We start from the raw sequence: 14,200 nt of genomic DNA, 5'->3' as shown, positions 1-14,200 counted from the left end.
TGCTTTCCCTACACTACTACTGCAAGGTCACATAATGCGATCGCTCGGACTCGCTCCTCGATCATCGGAGGCTATTACACGCAGCGAAGACAAAGAAAAAAAGGTACCTCTCCCCGCCCCTCGCTTCGTCCCTAAAAATCCATATAAAACCAGCGTGCCATTTTCCCGATATTACATCCCCGGAGAGTCGCGGCCCTTTGTTCCATCGGAGCATAATAAATTTCATTTATCCCTCTCGCTCCCTCTCTCTTATTCATTCGTTTTTTCGACGAGAGAGAGAGAGAGAGAGAGAGAGGGAGAAAGATCGAAGTAGGAGAAAACGCTCAGCGAGGCTTTTATAATGGACTCGCGGTGAGCCATTGTCCACTCGACGGCCGTCGCCGCGAGTTTTCTTTGCCGCCGTGTGTATACATATATAGTCATTGTGTCGCGCGCGGGCGGCCTATTGAAAATCGTTACCGCTGTCCGCCCGCCTAATGTGACCGCGTCGAGAGAGCCGTCGATGTCAATACGACAAGAGTATTGAACGTCGAGCGAGTGACTCTCTCTCTCTCTCTCTCTCTCTCTCTCTTGACGTATGCGCCATGTTAAAGGGTTTCTAATGCGCCATTTGATTGTCGACGAGGAGAAAGAGTTAGTATAAGAGAGAGAGAGAGAGAGAGAGAGAGAGAGAGAGAGGGGGCAAAAAGTCACTTAAATAATCAACGAGGAAAAGGAAGTGTGCGGCTCATTGTAATTATCGAAAGTGCGGTCGCGTGTGTGCGATATCCGCGCTCTCGCGCTTATAAAGAACTATTTCTCTGCGCTGCACCTGTGCGTGACGTTGCGTACAAGCTTCTATCCGTCTCTCGTCCTTACTCATGAAAAATGCACGAGCTGTTTGTTTCGAGTCTCTTATTCATACACACTCCCTACAGCGCGGCGGAGACAAATATAATAAGATCCTCGATAAATCGTCGAACTCTTTCCCCCTCTTATTCTCGCGAAAGACAGCTCAATTAGCCGATACACACACAGCCTCGCGCAGCAGGTCTCGTTCCAGTCCTATCAAATCCCCATAAGAGCGCAAAAAGTCTGCTTAGGCCGCCCGTAAATTCCTCGGCGAATTTAATTAAAAGCCTGCGTAGCGGCGAGAAAAAATTTCGCGCGCGGCGCCGCGGCACTGTTTACCCGGCCGGCATGCTCGCGCGTGTGCGCGAGAAAGGCACGTTTCATTTTCTCGGGATTAAGTAACGTCGTTACGTACACACGCGGCCGCGGCGCTATTAACGCTTTAATTAGCGTAAGTTTTCATTCGTTGGATTATATACACGAGAGCGACTACTGCCGCTGCATCGGCTATACTACTGTGTGAAGAGGGGAGAGAATTAGAATAGACCGATTACGCCAGTTGGCTTATTCGGAAATGTGCTCTCCCTCTCTCTCGATTTGTCGTTGCGTAAATCGCTCTAATAAACCGGAACTGTGTACACGCGTATACAGTTGGCGGCTATATACAAACAAATTGCGCAAGGATTTTACATAATATTTTACACAAGCCTCTCGCTCCCATCTAAACGATCTGTCTGGTAGGCTCGGAGGACATCAATCTCGCATAACGGTATGCGAGCGAAGAGAGAGGAGAGTCTGAAAGGGCTTGCGAGATCTTCACAACGACGTCGCGCGGAATCCTCTGCACACTAGAGAGAGCGGAAAACGAGTTTGCGGAAAAGTCTCGCGCTCTCCCTCTCTCTCTCTTACGTCCAACTATTTATTCCGGCACAAATCGCATTACCAACTCCAGCTGCAAAATTGACTTGGGCAACTTTTACGCCGTACGCAAGTTCCGACGGGCTTCACCAAACTCAGTTCAAGAAGAACCGTTTCTCGACGGAGCGCAAGGCCTGCGCTGCCAGACTCGTCGATATATATATAAAATCGCGCGCGAGCTGCGCAGGCCAATGGCAGTTCGGAACTTTGAGTGGAGGACGCGCCTCGATGTGTGTATACGCGTGGATTGCGTCTAATACTAATTTCGAGCTTCTTCTTCTTTCGATGGCTATCGACTCGAATTTCAATACAATCGGAGGATTTTCCATAGAAATCGCGCTATTGTTGTGCAATAATTGCTCGATATCCATCGTTTCAATTTGAATGCTAACTAGCTTCCCAGGGGGTGCATATCGCTCATCGTTAGTCGAGATTAAAAAGAGCATAAATTGCTGCGCGGCGCGCGCACCCACACAGACAGCGAAGAAAGTTTGTCTAGCTGCTCTTATTTCGGCGCAAGCAAGCGAGCGGGCGAGCGGGGCTCGGAAACTTGCAAGATTAACGCTGCCTTGGCGATGTTACATCACGCGCGCCTCTCTTGGCCCATTACTTGGCTAATGTCGCGCGAGCAGCGGCGAATTGTTAGAGATTGTTTCGGAAGCTGCGAAGTCGAGTCGGGAAACGCGGATATCTGGAAAATTTTTAATTTTTTTTTTGTTTAACCCCAGTGTACATACAGTGCAACGGCGGCTTTTCTCTACCTCTCAAATATGTACGCGCGAAACAAAATGCCAACTCTACTACTTTTTCCTGTTTCACTCATTAAAAAAGCTGTCCTAATTACGCACGCATGACATGAAATATTCATTTTTCTCTTTCCGCGGCGGCGGGGCTTAATGCGATTGCGCCTTTTGACGGGGGGCATTTTTTAATGAGCGCGGCGCGGCCGTCGCGTCGCCGCCCTCGCACGCGCTCGCATTGTTGTGACCGTTTCTTTCGGCCTTATTATTATTACTTTCCTTCTCCACTCTCTCTCTCTCTCTCTCTCTCTCTCTCTCTCTCGCTCTCTCGCTCTCTCTCTCTCTCTCTCTCTCTCTCTCTCTCTCTCTCTCTCTCTCTCTCTACTTATACTATACACAGTGTTTTTCCTTTTTCTTTATTTTGCAACAAAAATATCTCGGCTCTTAATTTCCAGCGCGGTAGCCTTGTACAAGCGAGAAACGTACATACAGACGTTCGCGCGAAAGTACAACAATCGCTTAATTTTTAATTGCACTTGCACTGCAGCTCGCAGTGTGTGACGCAACGACTTCCCGCCTCGCGTATTAAATACAGCCTCGTTAGAAGTTGATTTCGATCGCTGACGGGCAATTAATATTATTTGAAAACGGCAAGATATTGCCCATTATACTCGCGCGCGTGTGTGAGTCCGATGCGGTAGTATGACTGCGCACGAGTTTTCGCTCTTGAATCGCGAAAACGAAAGTCACTTGCGTGGTCGCTATGTGTGTATTGCAATGATTGTGGAAAACGCGCGTGACTCTGCCTTAAACTCAAGCTAGAATAGCTGGTTCTATTGGATAGAGTTCTTACTGAATCTTGAATTGACGTGGCTCTTTAAACGAAAGCTCGTCTGACAAATCAAGCGAAAATTCAAATTTACATAGATTGGTAAGAAGTAATGCAAATTTTTTGGTATTTTTCCGTCCTCTTCAAGACTATGTAGGCTAGATTCACGAAAAAACGCGCAAACGTATCGAGAAAGCTCGATAAGTGAACCCCAAGAATCAGGCGATTTACAGCCTATGGTTCGGGACGATGATTCGTCCCTTAGCAACAACTAGCGGATTTTCTGCCCTACCTTAAACGAACTTAATTTACGCACCCACGTGGAAAAGATTTATCCAGTCTGTATACAGTCTATATACAGCCAATTGTATACAGACTTTATACAAAAGTGATCGCTTATTTATCCAGTCTGTATACAGGCTATATAAAATTGAGAAAAAACAAGAAAAATTTTCCTTGGTTGCCATGGTAATGATTCTCGATGATAAGTCGTTGCCAGGGGAACCGCACATCCGATTTTTTTTTATATCCAGTCTGTATATAGACTGTATATAGTTTATATACAATCACTTTTGTATACAGCCGATTGTATACAGCCTGTATCTAACCTGTATACAGACTGGATAAATCTTTTCCACGTGGGCAATGCGCTGCATTCCTCTACACATTCGCGAATAAATGACCGATAAATTTTACTTATTTAATACCTGGAGTAATTTTCTAGTGTCTAATTACTGCATGCCTATGATGTCATATTTCTCATAACGTAATGTTATTAGTATGTTTTATTTACTTCAAATAGCACTTTCAACCACCTACATGTTATTGACCAACAAATTGTTGGTAACGATACAAACGTTATTGTAAAACCCACCGATGCTTACACTATTTGCCAATTTATCGCAATTCTTTCGAAAAAATGCTTACGGCCTCGGATTATACGTTCGCAGCGCGATAAGAAAGCGCACTTTTTCACATTCGAAAATTCCCGCTTGCGAATGCACTTCAGCTAAAAGCAACGTTTTGCGCGCAACGAACGCCTCTCGCAGACTGATTATACTCGCGAAAAAAACACACAGTCGCTCGCTCGCTCGCGCCGCAAACGCAAACAAAAACAGCGCGGCGGTGGCGGCCGAAAAATTCCAAATAAAACAGGGCTGGTGTCACAATTTCCACTCCTATAATTACGGCGAGCTCGCGCGACTACCGTAAATTATACATCGTATATAGTCCCCCCCCCCCTACTCTATCCCCGTGTTTGTATGCATGTGTGTGTGGACACAGCTGGTGCGTGCGAGCGGAATGTTTATACGCCCGCCTCGGCGTCCAGCGACGGATGGATGGATCGTGTGCTTGCGAGCTTTTGCGTATTCGCGTGATTAACTACTTTTTACGCGCGCGGAGCTTTTCTAAGGCGCAATGGCGCGACGCCTCTATTATCCCGCAGTAGGAATTTTAGTTTATACTCGACGCAAAGTTAAGTCAGAGCACGCGCGCGGGTGAAAAGTTATGTGCGCGACATTACGTGCTTATTGGAGATATCAGTCGCACTGCATAACGCGTTTACGCGATGTATAATAAAGGGAAAGTCCGAATTTCTCCTTCTCGATTTTTCGTCGAACAACCTTCAGACTTGAGAAAAAAATAACACTGCACCGCTGTGTGTCCTCATTAATCAAGCACAAACTCCGGTTAAACAAACACTGTACAGCTTGCTCTTGCGCGCGATACGTTTCGAGAGCGCAATAACGATCGGGAATTCAGTGCGCACATACTCGTAAAAATTCAGGCAACGACGACGACCGAATACGCACGCAAAACGTTCGGCAGAAAAAAAACGCCGTGTAAAACACGCATAAATCGCATATAATCCCGTATACGATTCTGTATCCGCGCACGCGCATGGAAAAAGCATTGCAGCTGGTAATGCTACGCGCGCGCGAGTGCTGTACACTCGCGAAAAAAATATAGCGTTTACGTGCCGAGAGCGTTGCGCTAATCGCGGGACCTTCCAATATATTGAGTGGCGAAAATAATAGTGCGAGGCGCGCCTGGATTAAAATGTACCGGGGAGAGAGAATCGGTAAATTTATACGCATAGAAATCGAATGCGCGCCGAGTATCGAGTTTTGTTTAAAAGTGAGCCAGAGGCGGTAATATGTAGAGTTGTATGTAAAGCGTGTACTTTTTGTCGAGGTTTATTCATCTAATGGTGGTATTTTCTTTTTGTATTGTTTCAGGTGAGTTGCCTTGTGATACCGATGCTTATGTTCCTTTTAGCGAGATCTCGGCACGTAAGTTGATTCCACCGATTTAAAGATCATTGTTGAGATGCACGTTATGAGGGGACTATTTTGTATCCGAAATTCCGGGCGAATTTCAAGACGGATTGTTAACCTCAATCCAGTCCGATTATTTCCGAGCGCAATCCTCGTCTTCGAGGGACATCGTCGGCTCTAAGTATAGCCCGTAGTGTACGGCAAAGGTCGAGTCGCGCGCGATGATAGCTCGTCAATCTGAACATGCAACTGCGCCTAAGGACAGGTAATTGGAACGCTCCTTGCTCTCTCATGAAGCCTGAACAGCGGGCGTGCAATTACTTTAATCGACGACATCTATCTCTTGACTCTCTGCTACTGCCACCGTATGACTTTCCGCGTCGACGAACTTGCGTAACGCGCGGACTACTAATCGATGCGCGATCTTGATTCGCATCAGTTTTCGCTTTACAAGTTGTCGCGCCGAGGATTTTTTTCGTTTCGAAAACTCGCAGGACATTATTCATCGGAATAATCGCCTAATACTATTCGAGTGCCGAGCGCAAACGACTTTGCCGAGTAGACAACGCGGACGCGCCTAGCAAAAAAGCGTTCATTGTCCGATCGAGTATAAAACTTGGCTTTTCCTGCTTGGCACGTGACGTTGAAATGCAAAGGACTGATTTACCTTCACCTGGATCATTGCCAGGCCGCTGTGTTTTGCCTCTTTTCCTCTCTCTCTCTCTCTCTCTCTCTCTCCACCCCCTCGACTCCGTCGCTTCTCTCTCTTCTCGACCGGACAATCGGGAAGCGATATCGAGTTTATTTTGCAGCGAGCCGCGAGAAGAAGAAATCACCGCTGAGTGGGAGTGTGTGTGTCGTATATCTGTATAGATATGTGAACGTGTGGGAGGGTGTATAATATACGTATAAAGATGAGTAGCGGCGGGGAAGAGTTTGTTATGCTCGATTCAGAGCGCGGAAGTCGCTTCTTTTTCTGCGGGCGGCCCACTGCCGGCACCGAAAAGATATGCCTTCCATAAAAATGAAATACGCGAGTAATCGAGTTATTGCTTTCTCTCTCTCTCTCTCTCTCTCTCTCTCTCTCTCTCTCTCTCTCTCTTTCCCTCGCTTGCGCTCTTAGCGAATAGCAGCCACTGCTGCCGCGCGCGCTTTTTTATCGCGTTTCCCGCTGCTGCCTTCTGCCCTCTTTGCAATGCTATCGTCTTTTTTTCACGGCCGGCTTTAGCGGATAGAGCCGTACCTCTGCTTCGCGAAAATAAATTTTCGGCGAGTTTTTTAAAGAGATTTTTTTGCAGCTGGTGGCGTGAAATAATTTTAGAGCGTGACTAAAAGCGATAAGATGTTTACGTAAGAGCGTCAGAGTACACAATCGATCGCACGCGCAGCTGTGCGCGAAAATCAGAGCGACGTTCTTGTCGAGCCGTGCGTTATCAAGGACAAGAGTGCACGCGCCAATGTGAGTGGGAACGAGCGATGTCTTTCCTTCCATATCCCCCCTTTGAGAATGTTCCCTCCTGCGACGGCGCACGTATGCGCGTGGAAGCGGACCCACGCAGGCTTATTGAAAATCTTAACGCAGCTACGTGCGGCCACGCAGTATTAGTACATTCGCGAGCTGGTGGTGTGGTCTCGATCGACGCTGTTCTTCTGCGAAGTCAAGTTTTCTCTGTGCCGGGTCGCGTAAGTGATAATCGAGGAATGATCAGAGATAGCCTGAATTCGCTTTGATCGCGTTTGGAAGATTACATGATTTGAAGATTTAGTTGGAGTTATCAAAAAATTTATTGTCAAGATGCTACGGTTGGCTCCATTGCTGCTGGTCTTGGCGGACCTTGGAGCCTGCTATCATCCTCCGCAGAGTACGACACTTCCACCTTCGACGACCCCTAACAGTATTCCCTATACAACAGCACTACCTCAGACGCCAGCTGTTAACGTTAATAATTACGCCAACAGTGGCTTCGTCAATTCACCATCTACGACGCCGTCTAGTAATCTCAACATCAGGCCTCAAGCTCCGGTTGTCAACATTGCCAAATCTCCCTTCAAGTCAAAGGGCGCTGGTAATAACAGACACGGGAACAGAATTTACGCCGCCAATCCCCAGATTCAACCGTTTATCGGCAGTCGCAACGCCTTAATCAACAATAATTTGAATACGGCTCAACTTCAACAGCAGCAGCAATTTCAACAACAGCAACTTCTGCAGCAGCAATTTCAACAACAACAACTTTACGCTAACTCCCAGTTTCAAGCACCAGCAGGCAACTTTCAACTTCAAGCATTGGCGGGCAATGCTCAAGTTCAGGGCTTAGGAAGTACCTTTCAAAATCAAGCATTGACCGGGAGTTTTCCTCTTCAAAACCCACCACTTCAAAATCCTCAGCTGCAAAACCCTCAACTCCAGAACCCTCAACTTCAAAATCCCCAACTTCAAAATCCTCAAATTCAAAATCCCCTTCAGAATCCTCAACTTCAAGCTTTCGGAGGCAACTCTCAAGTTCAATCAGTTGGTAGTACTCCTACTTTCCCAAGTTCAACGGAAAATATTCTACTAGCAACGTTGATAGGAAGTTATCCGTCTCAACCATTTCCTATAATCCCTCCACAAAACACCAACAACGCTCAACCTCAAGTAGGCGTTAATCCTCAAGTTCAAGGTTTGGCTGGTAACCCTCAACTTCAAGCGTTAGGAGCGAACTTTCAGAATCCAGTGTTAGTTGGAAACCCGCAGCTTCAAGCATTAGGCGGCAACTCTCCACTGCTAGGACTATCCGGAAATCCTCAAATTCAGGCATTAGGCGGTAACTCTCAACTTCAAGCATTGGCTGGCAATACGCAGCTCCAAGCATTGGCTGGCAATCCGCAGCTCCAAGCATTGGTTGGCAACCCGCAGCTCCAAGCACTGGCTGGTAATCCCCAGCTTCAACAACAAGCGTTTCAACAATCAACGCCAAATAATTTTGCCAACAACGTACTGGCCAATCCGCAACTGCAATCCTCGCTAGCTCTCAACAATCCAAACGCATTCAACATCAACAATTTCAACCCTCAACTTCAAGCTCCAGTTGTAAACGCTTACCTCCCTTCGCCTCAAGTCGCACCTTCGAACTTTGCCAATCGAGGCTTGGACGTGGCATTCCAGTGGCGTTTCCTGGACTGGGTCCATCCAACCGTTCAGCTGGCCGGAAAAAATTTCACTGTTGGTAATCCCTTATCTCAAGACGTGGACATTGACAACAGAGGCCGTGTCTTCGTCACGAGTCCACAATGGCTCGAGGGCACTCCCATTACGTTATCTGTGATCACTGATCTGAAGGGACAGGGAGGACCTTTACTTACTCCATATCCTGACTGGACCTGGCACAAGCAAGAATGTGGCAGTCTGATATCCGTTTACAGAGTTGCGGTAAATATGAGTGTTTGATTTTGAAGTGAAGTGATTTGTCGAAAAATAGTCGAGTCGATAAAGTCATCGACAGAGTGAAACTATTCAAAAGTAATATGCTGTAATTGCTTGATTTTTCAGTAATTATACGCAACGAAAAGTTATAAAATTATCGTTATAAAATAGTATAACTAGAGTTATACAATTTCAGATCAAACACCAGAAGTTTCTCGACTATAACGATTGTATAATTGTAACATTCTAATTTGCATATCAGCGACGAACGTTACTCGACAAACATCACTTGCATTTAATCTGCATTCATTTCTCACACTTGACGAATGCATAGAAGCCCGTAAAGATCCTACAACTATGACAATGCACATTATCGCTGACCTGCGCTACTGTTCAGCGCACGCTTTATCAGTGGGTGTGTTTGTTTGCGATCGCGGCCGCGGATTAAAGACCTCGAGACTGGTTTTACGTTGCATCATACATGGGCGCGCCGTTCCGAGTGTAAAATCAGTTCAGAATGTCAGGTCCCGTTGCCGTGTGGCGGTTCGCGTGAATCAAGTCGTATGGAAAAGTTTTTAAGCCAGGCTCGCTCACTTTTATACATTTAGCCGGTGTACGTAACTCCATCGCGCAAATCACGTAAAGCTGCGCGGAATTTTCGATACACGTACTGATATATTTATGTAAGGGAAAATTGTTGTTCACCATATCGCGGCGGAAGCTGATTACTTTTTTTCGGGACCACGTGCTGCTGCTTCCGCTGATTTCACTATTAATTACCGGTGAGATTGAGCAACGGGATTATAATAGCGCAGTAAATTATTCGGAACGACTGATTTCAGATTGTTGGATTCCCGAGAGAGATAGACAGCTTTTGCAATATGGACTATACGCCAGACGCTGTAATTTTCATTACCAAGGAAAATTGCACGGCTGAGTGATTTAGGCTCGCAATGACGTCTGCTATAAATACCTACTAGGGCGAAATTTACGACAAAAGTATGCGCAACAAGACAATGACAGCTCTGACCTACATCCGCGGGTATTTTTTATACAAATGAACCGATACTTTTGAATAATCATTCTGCAGAGCTCTGAATCAATGTTCGATCTTTACTAACGAGTTCCAATACCGTAAACGAAAACCGCAGATAGACGAGTGCAACCGTATCTGGATGGTGGACACCGGGGCCGCAAGTGGTAGACAGGTCTGTCCGGTGAAGCTCCTGGCGTTCGATCTCAAGACCGACCAGCTGATACTCCGGTACCAGATCCCGGAAGACCAGACGGCAGGACGCACAGCCCAGTACGTGAACCCCGTGGTCGAGGTCGGGGACAACTGCAAGGACACCTTCGTCTACGTGGCCGACGTCATCGGACACGGATTGTTGATTTACAGCATGAGGGAGAACAGGTCCTGGAGACTGAGCAACACGAGGAACAACGCTTTCGGACACGATCCCGAGGCGACCAGTTTGACGATCGCCGGGGAGACGATCCAACTGAACGACGGAACCCTCGGGGTGGCTCTTACCCCGCGAGGACTCTTCACTAAGAGGTACTTCGGGATAATCACGAAGCAAGACGTTATCAGGTCAATTTTTCTCCGTGAGCAAAATTTGCAACGCGCGTAGAAAGTGCGCAGAGAGGAAGAGAGCGAGTGAACGATGGAAGGCGCAGTATACATAGCTAGCTATAGAGCTCGCGGTCGGGCCGCCGCAATTATTCCGGGCGCGGCCGTATTTTACAAAACACGCGAACATCAGCCGCCGGCAGCAACAATAGCTTGCGAGTAAAATTTGCATTCCCCCACAGCAGCAGCAGCGTAACACGCGGTACACGTCCGCCGACTCGCGTCGTAATAACTTTTAGCCCAAAAACCGGGACATCATCCCGTATAACCTCCCCTCCCCCCTCTCGTCGCCTGTATATAGCTACAAACACGTACGTGCTCATACGCACGTTCATACGCCTTTCATCGATTTCGCAACACACTGCCGATATGCGCCGGCTTGCGCAACTCTCGGTCGCCACAAAAGTTGTTCCATACAATATAGCGTATACACTTATGCGCCGCGGCACCTTTCACTCACTTCCGCATCACGCGAAAATCCTTGCGACCTTGCGCGCTCGCGTCTGAGAATGTGGGACGCGCCAGAGAAAAATACGACGAGCGCGCGGTTAGGTCGGTTCGCTATTTTCTCTTTGACTCGTGCGGCTGCTTTGAAGAAAGAAAGAAACAAAAAATAAACGGAACCGGCCTTTGAATTTCCGAAAGAAAAATGTAGGTTTGCAGCGGTAGGACAATTGATAGGGAGAGGAAACTGCCGTGCGGCGTGTAGTGTATACACAACACAGCAGCCAGCGCGTGTCCGGTCTCTCCTCCTCGAAGTGTCAGTAATTAAGAAATTCGCCCTACATACCGGGAGGTCGGAGCCATCCGGCCCCGCCGAAACTAATAACGAATTTGCGGTCACGCCGAGCGCATCCCTCCGAAGTTGAGCCATAATACGAAGTTTCGAGAAAAGTCCGATACGCGTCGTCTCGTGGCTCGTTCTCTCTCTCTCTCTCTCTCTCTCTCTCTCTCTCTCTCTCTCCGTGTGTTTGTGGGCGCATATAGACCTATACGCGATAGTTTGCTTTCACGAGAGAGCCAGAGCTGATCTGGCGCATAGTTTCAGAAACTTGATCGTGCAGCGCCGTTTATACATCGACGCGGCAGTTTGAGAAACTCGACTTCCCTTTTTTTCTCCGTTTGTCGAATTATTCCACTTGTAAGCACGTAATCGCGTATCAGGTAGGCAGTTGTCGAGTAAACAAATCAACCCGATATATCCATATGACGGAATTGGGATATTCACGTAACGCCTTGTAATTACTCAACACCCCGTAACTCCACATGTTATATCCAATTTTCTCAAACGCTTCTTATCCAACATACAGATACCTCTACTTCAACTCTTTGGCGAGCTTCTATCAAAAGTTCGCCGACACGGACTCGCTGAAGCGCAGCTTCGTCTACGAGCCGATAATGTACCAGTCGGTAGCGAAGCGCGTGAGCCAGGCAGGCGTCCACGCGATATCCAAGACCGGAGCGATGTTCTTCCAGTTGGCCCAGTTCACAGCTTTGGCTTGCTGGAACGTCGAGCGGCCGTTCACTCCGGAGAACGTGGTCGTCCTGGCGCAGGACAGCGAGACGCTTCAGTACATCAGTGGTATCAAGGTGGTGACCAACGCCTTTGGCGAAGAGGAGCTCTGGTTCAACACCAACAGGCTCCAGAAGACCATCAACAACTCCAGGAGGATCAACGAGGTGAATTTCAGGCTGATGCGTGGTAAGGTCGAGGATCTGATCAGAGGTACCAGGTGTGCACCCAGTGGTCTTAGGCCGACAGAACCGAGCCTGCAGGGATGGAGGAGGATCTGATGAACTTTGAACCTATTTTACTGTACTTGTTGCGGGTTATATCCAAGTGCGTTGGATCGTACGCGAGTGTTTTTCTATGGACGAGCTTTAGGCATTGTATTTAATGTTGATGGTGTTATCGATTTTATTTTATTGAATAAAAACCTATTACTTAAGCGCCGCTTACGTATACAGCCCAACAAACACATTCCTATCGGCGAAATGCAGATGCGCGCAATCATCCGCAGAGAGGGAGAGAGAGAGAGAGAGCCAGAGCAAGCGGCACCTGCAATTGATTCCCCTCGGACGCGCCCGCCTTCATCAGATATCGCTCTCGTCAAAGGAAACGATCCCAACCCAGTTTCCAGAGAGCAGAGAGAGAGAGAGAGAGAGAGAGAGAGAGAGAGAGAGAGAGAGAGAGAGAGAGAGAGAGAGAGAGAGAGAGAGAGAGAGAGAGAGAGAGAGAGAGAGAGAGAGAGAGAGAGAGAGAGAGAGCGTATGTGCGATGCATCGCGGTAGCTACTCGAAAAGCAGCAGCCGAGCGAAAGTCGAGTAGAGCCGACTGTTGCTGACAGGCGGCATGTAGTCAATTTAGTTAACCGTTTCATTGCGGCGTCGGCTCCTTTCGAGATGTAACGACGAGGGCTATACTTCCGCTGCTACTGACAGAACTGGGCGCACGCGGATGTGTTTCGGATGGCTATACCGTGTCGCTGATGGTGTTCCGTCGCAATTTAGTGTAGGCTCTGGAGACGATCGGGGACTGCTCTTTCGTGTGTGTTCAGTATACCGTGTGCGGATTTCGCAATCATACGCGGTATTTATAATTCTTGAATGACAAAAAAAAGCCAGGATGAGTCGCCGCGCTATGACCTGGAATGTGAGTGATGAAAGTAATTTGCCGTTGCGAAGATGATCAGCCGAGGTCAACGCGTTAATCCTTTTTTCCTCCTGTTATTATGTATCAACAGGCCTTTCCCAATCGGCGTAAAAAGCTATGGAAACGCGCGGGTACAGCTCGGAAGTATAATAAGCTTCAATTGTACGATTGTATGCATATGATGATAATAACCGACATGAGAAGTGATGAATCTCCGCGTTCATTGTTTGTACATCCATATTTATAACGACTTTTGCGCACGACAGAACGGGCCTCGGACGAATTCAAAAGGCAATTATACACGAGCCGCGCGAATCCTATAGCTCACATAAACGCGGAAGTTTCGGATGAATTTTCACGCGCGGACAACTGTTTTAATGATCGTAACTTTCAGATCCGAGCTTAACCTTAAATAAATAATTCGAGCGCGCGCGCCATTACTTTTTACGAGGCCGCTCCGTGGCTATTAATTATTTTCCCTAACGTTCTGTTTAGCAACAAACTAGTTTTACAAGCTGCTATTGGCCTCGGGGAGGAGCGCGCGCGCGGGTAGAACAAAAAATGAGTCGTGTGGATTTTTGCGCTTCTAGGTGTCCCGTTGCATAATGGGATGTATGTGCGACGAGAGCGTTTCTTTCACTGTGGGCTTGGGATCGTAAACTGGCGTTGATTTAATAAAGTATGAATGCCGGCTTTTTTGTGGATTACAAATTATACCCATGTATTTCCTAAACGGTCGCTTTCTCAGCAAATATGCTAATGGATGCTCTGAATTTCGCAATAATACACCGATGATGATGGGATGTAACGTGGGATGGATAAGTACGCTTGCTTTTTACGCGCCTCATCGTCGAGAAATTCCGCGATTACTGGCATAAATATCAATACGTATAGCGCGTGTCATTGAGAAT

The 14,200-nt window shown here is 47.4% G+C and overlaps 2 protein-coding genes across 3 annotated transcripts in view; both read left to right on the top strand.

Moving 5' to 3' along the window:
- LOC100121596 (CUGBP Elav-like family member 4) overlaps positions 1-14,200 on the top strand; it is a 566,446-nt gene that overhangs the window by 165,204 nt on the left and 387,042 nt on the right. The window lies entirely within an intron of this gene.
- LOC100116563 (yellow-x2) lies at positions 5,564-12,585 on the top strand. The gene is made up of 3 exons (XM_001600972.6): positions 5,564-9,009; positions 10,155-10,561; positions 11,947-12,585. The coding sequence occupies exons 1-3, from the start codon at positions 7,393-7,395 to the stop codon at positions 12,428-12,430; spliced, it is 2,508 nt and encodes an 835-aa protein (XP_001601022.2). The 5' UTR covers positions 5,564-7,392; the 3' UTR covers positions 12,431-12,585.

Source organism: Nasonia vitripennis, chromosome 1 (assembly GCF_009193385.2).
Source record: "Nasonia vitripennis strain AsymCx chromosome 1, Nvit_psr_1.1, whole genome shotgun sequence".
NCBI classification, from domain to species: Eukaryota; Metazoa; Arthropoda; class Insecta; order Hymenoptera; family Pteromalidae; genus Nasonia; species Nasonia vitripennis.
Note: the sequence above shows the minus strand (reverse complement) of the source record. Positions and strands in the feature narration are given on the sequence as shown.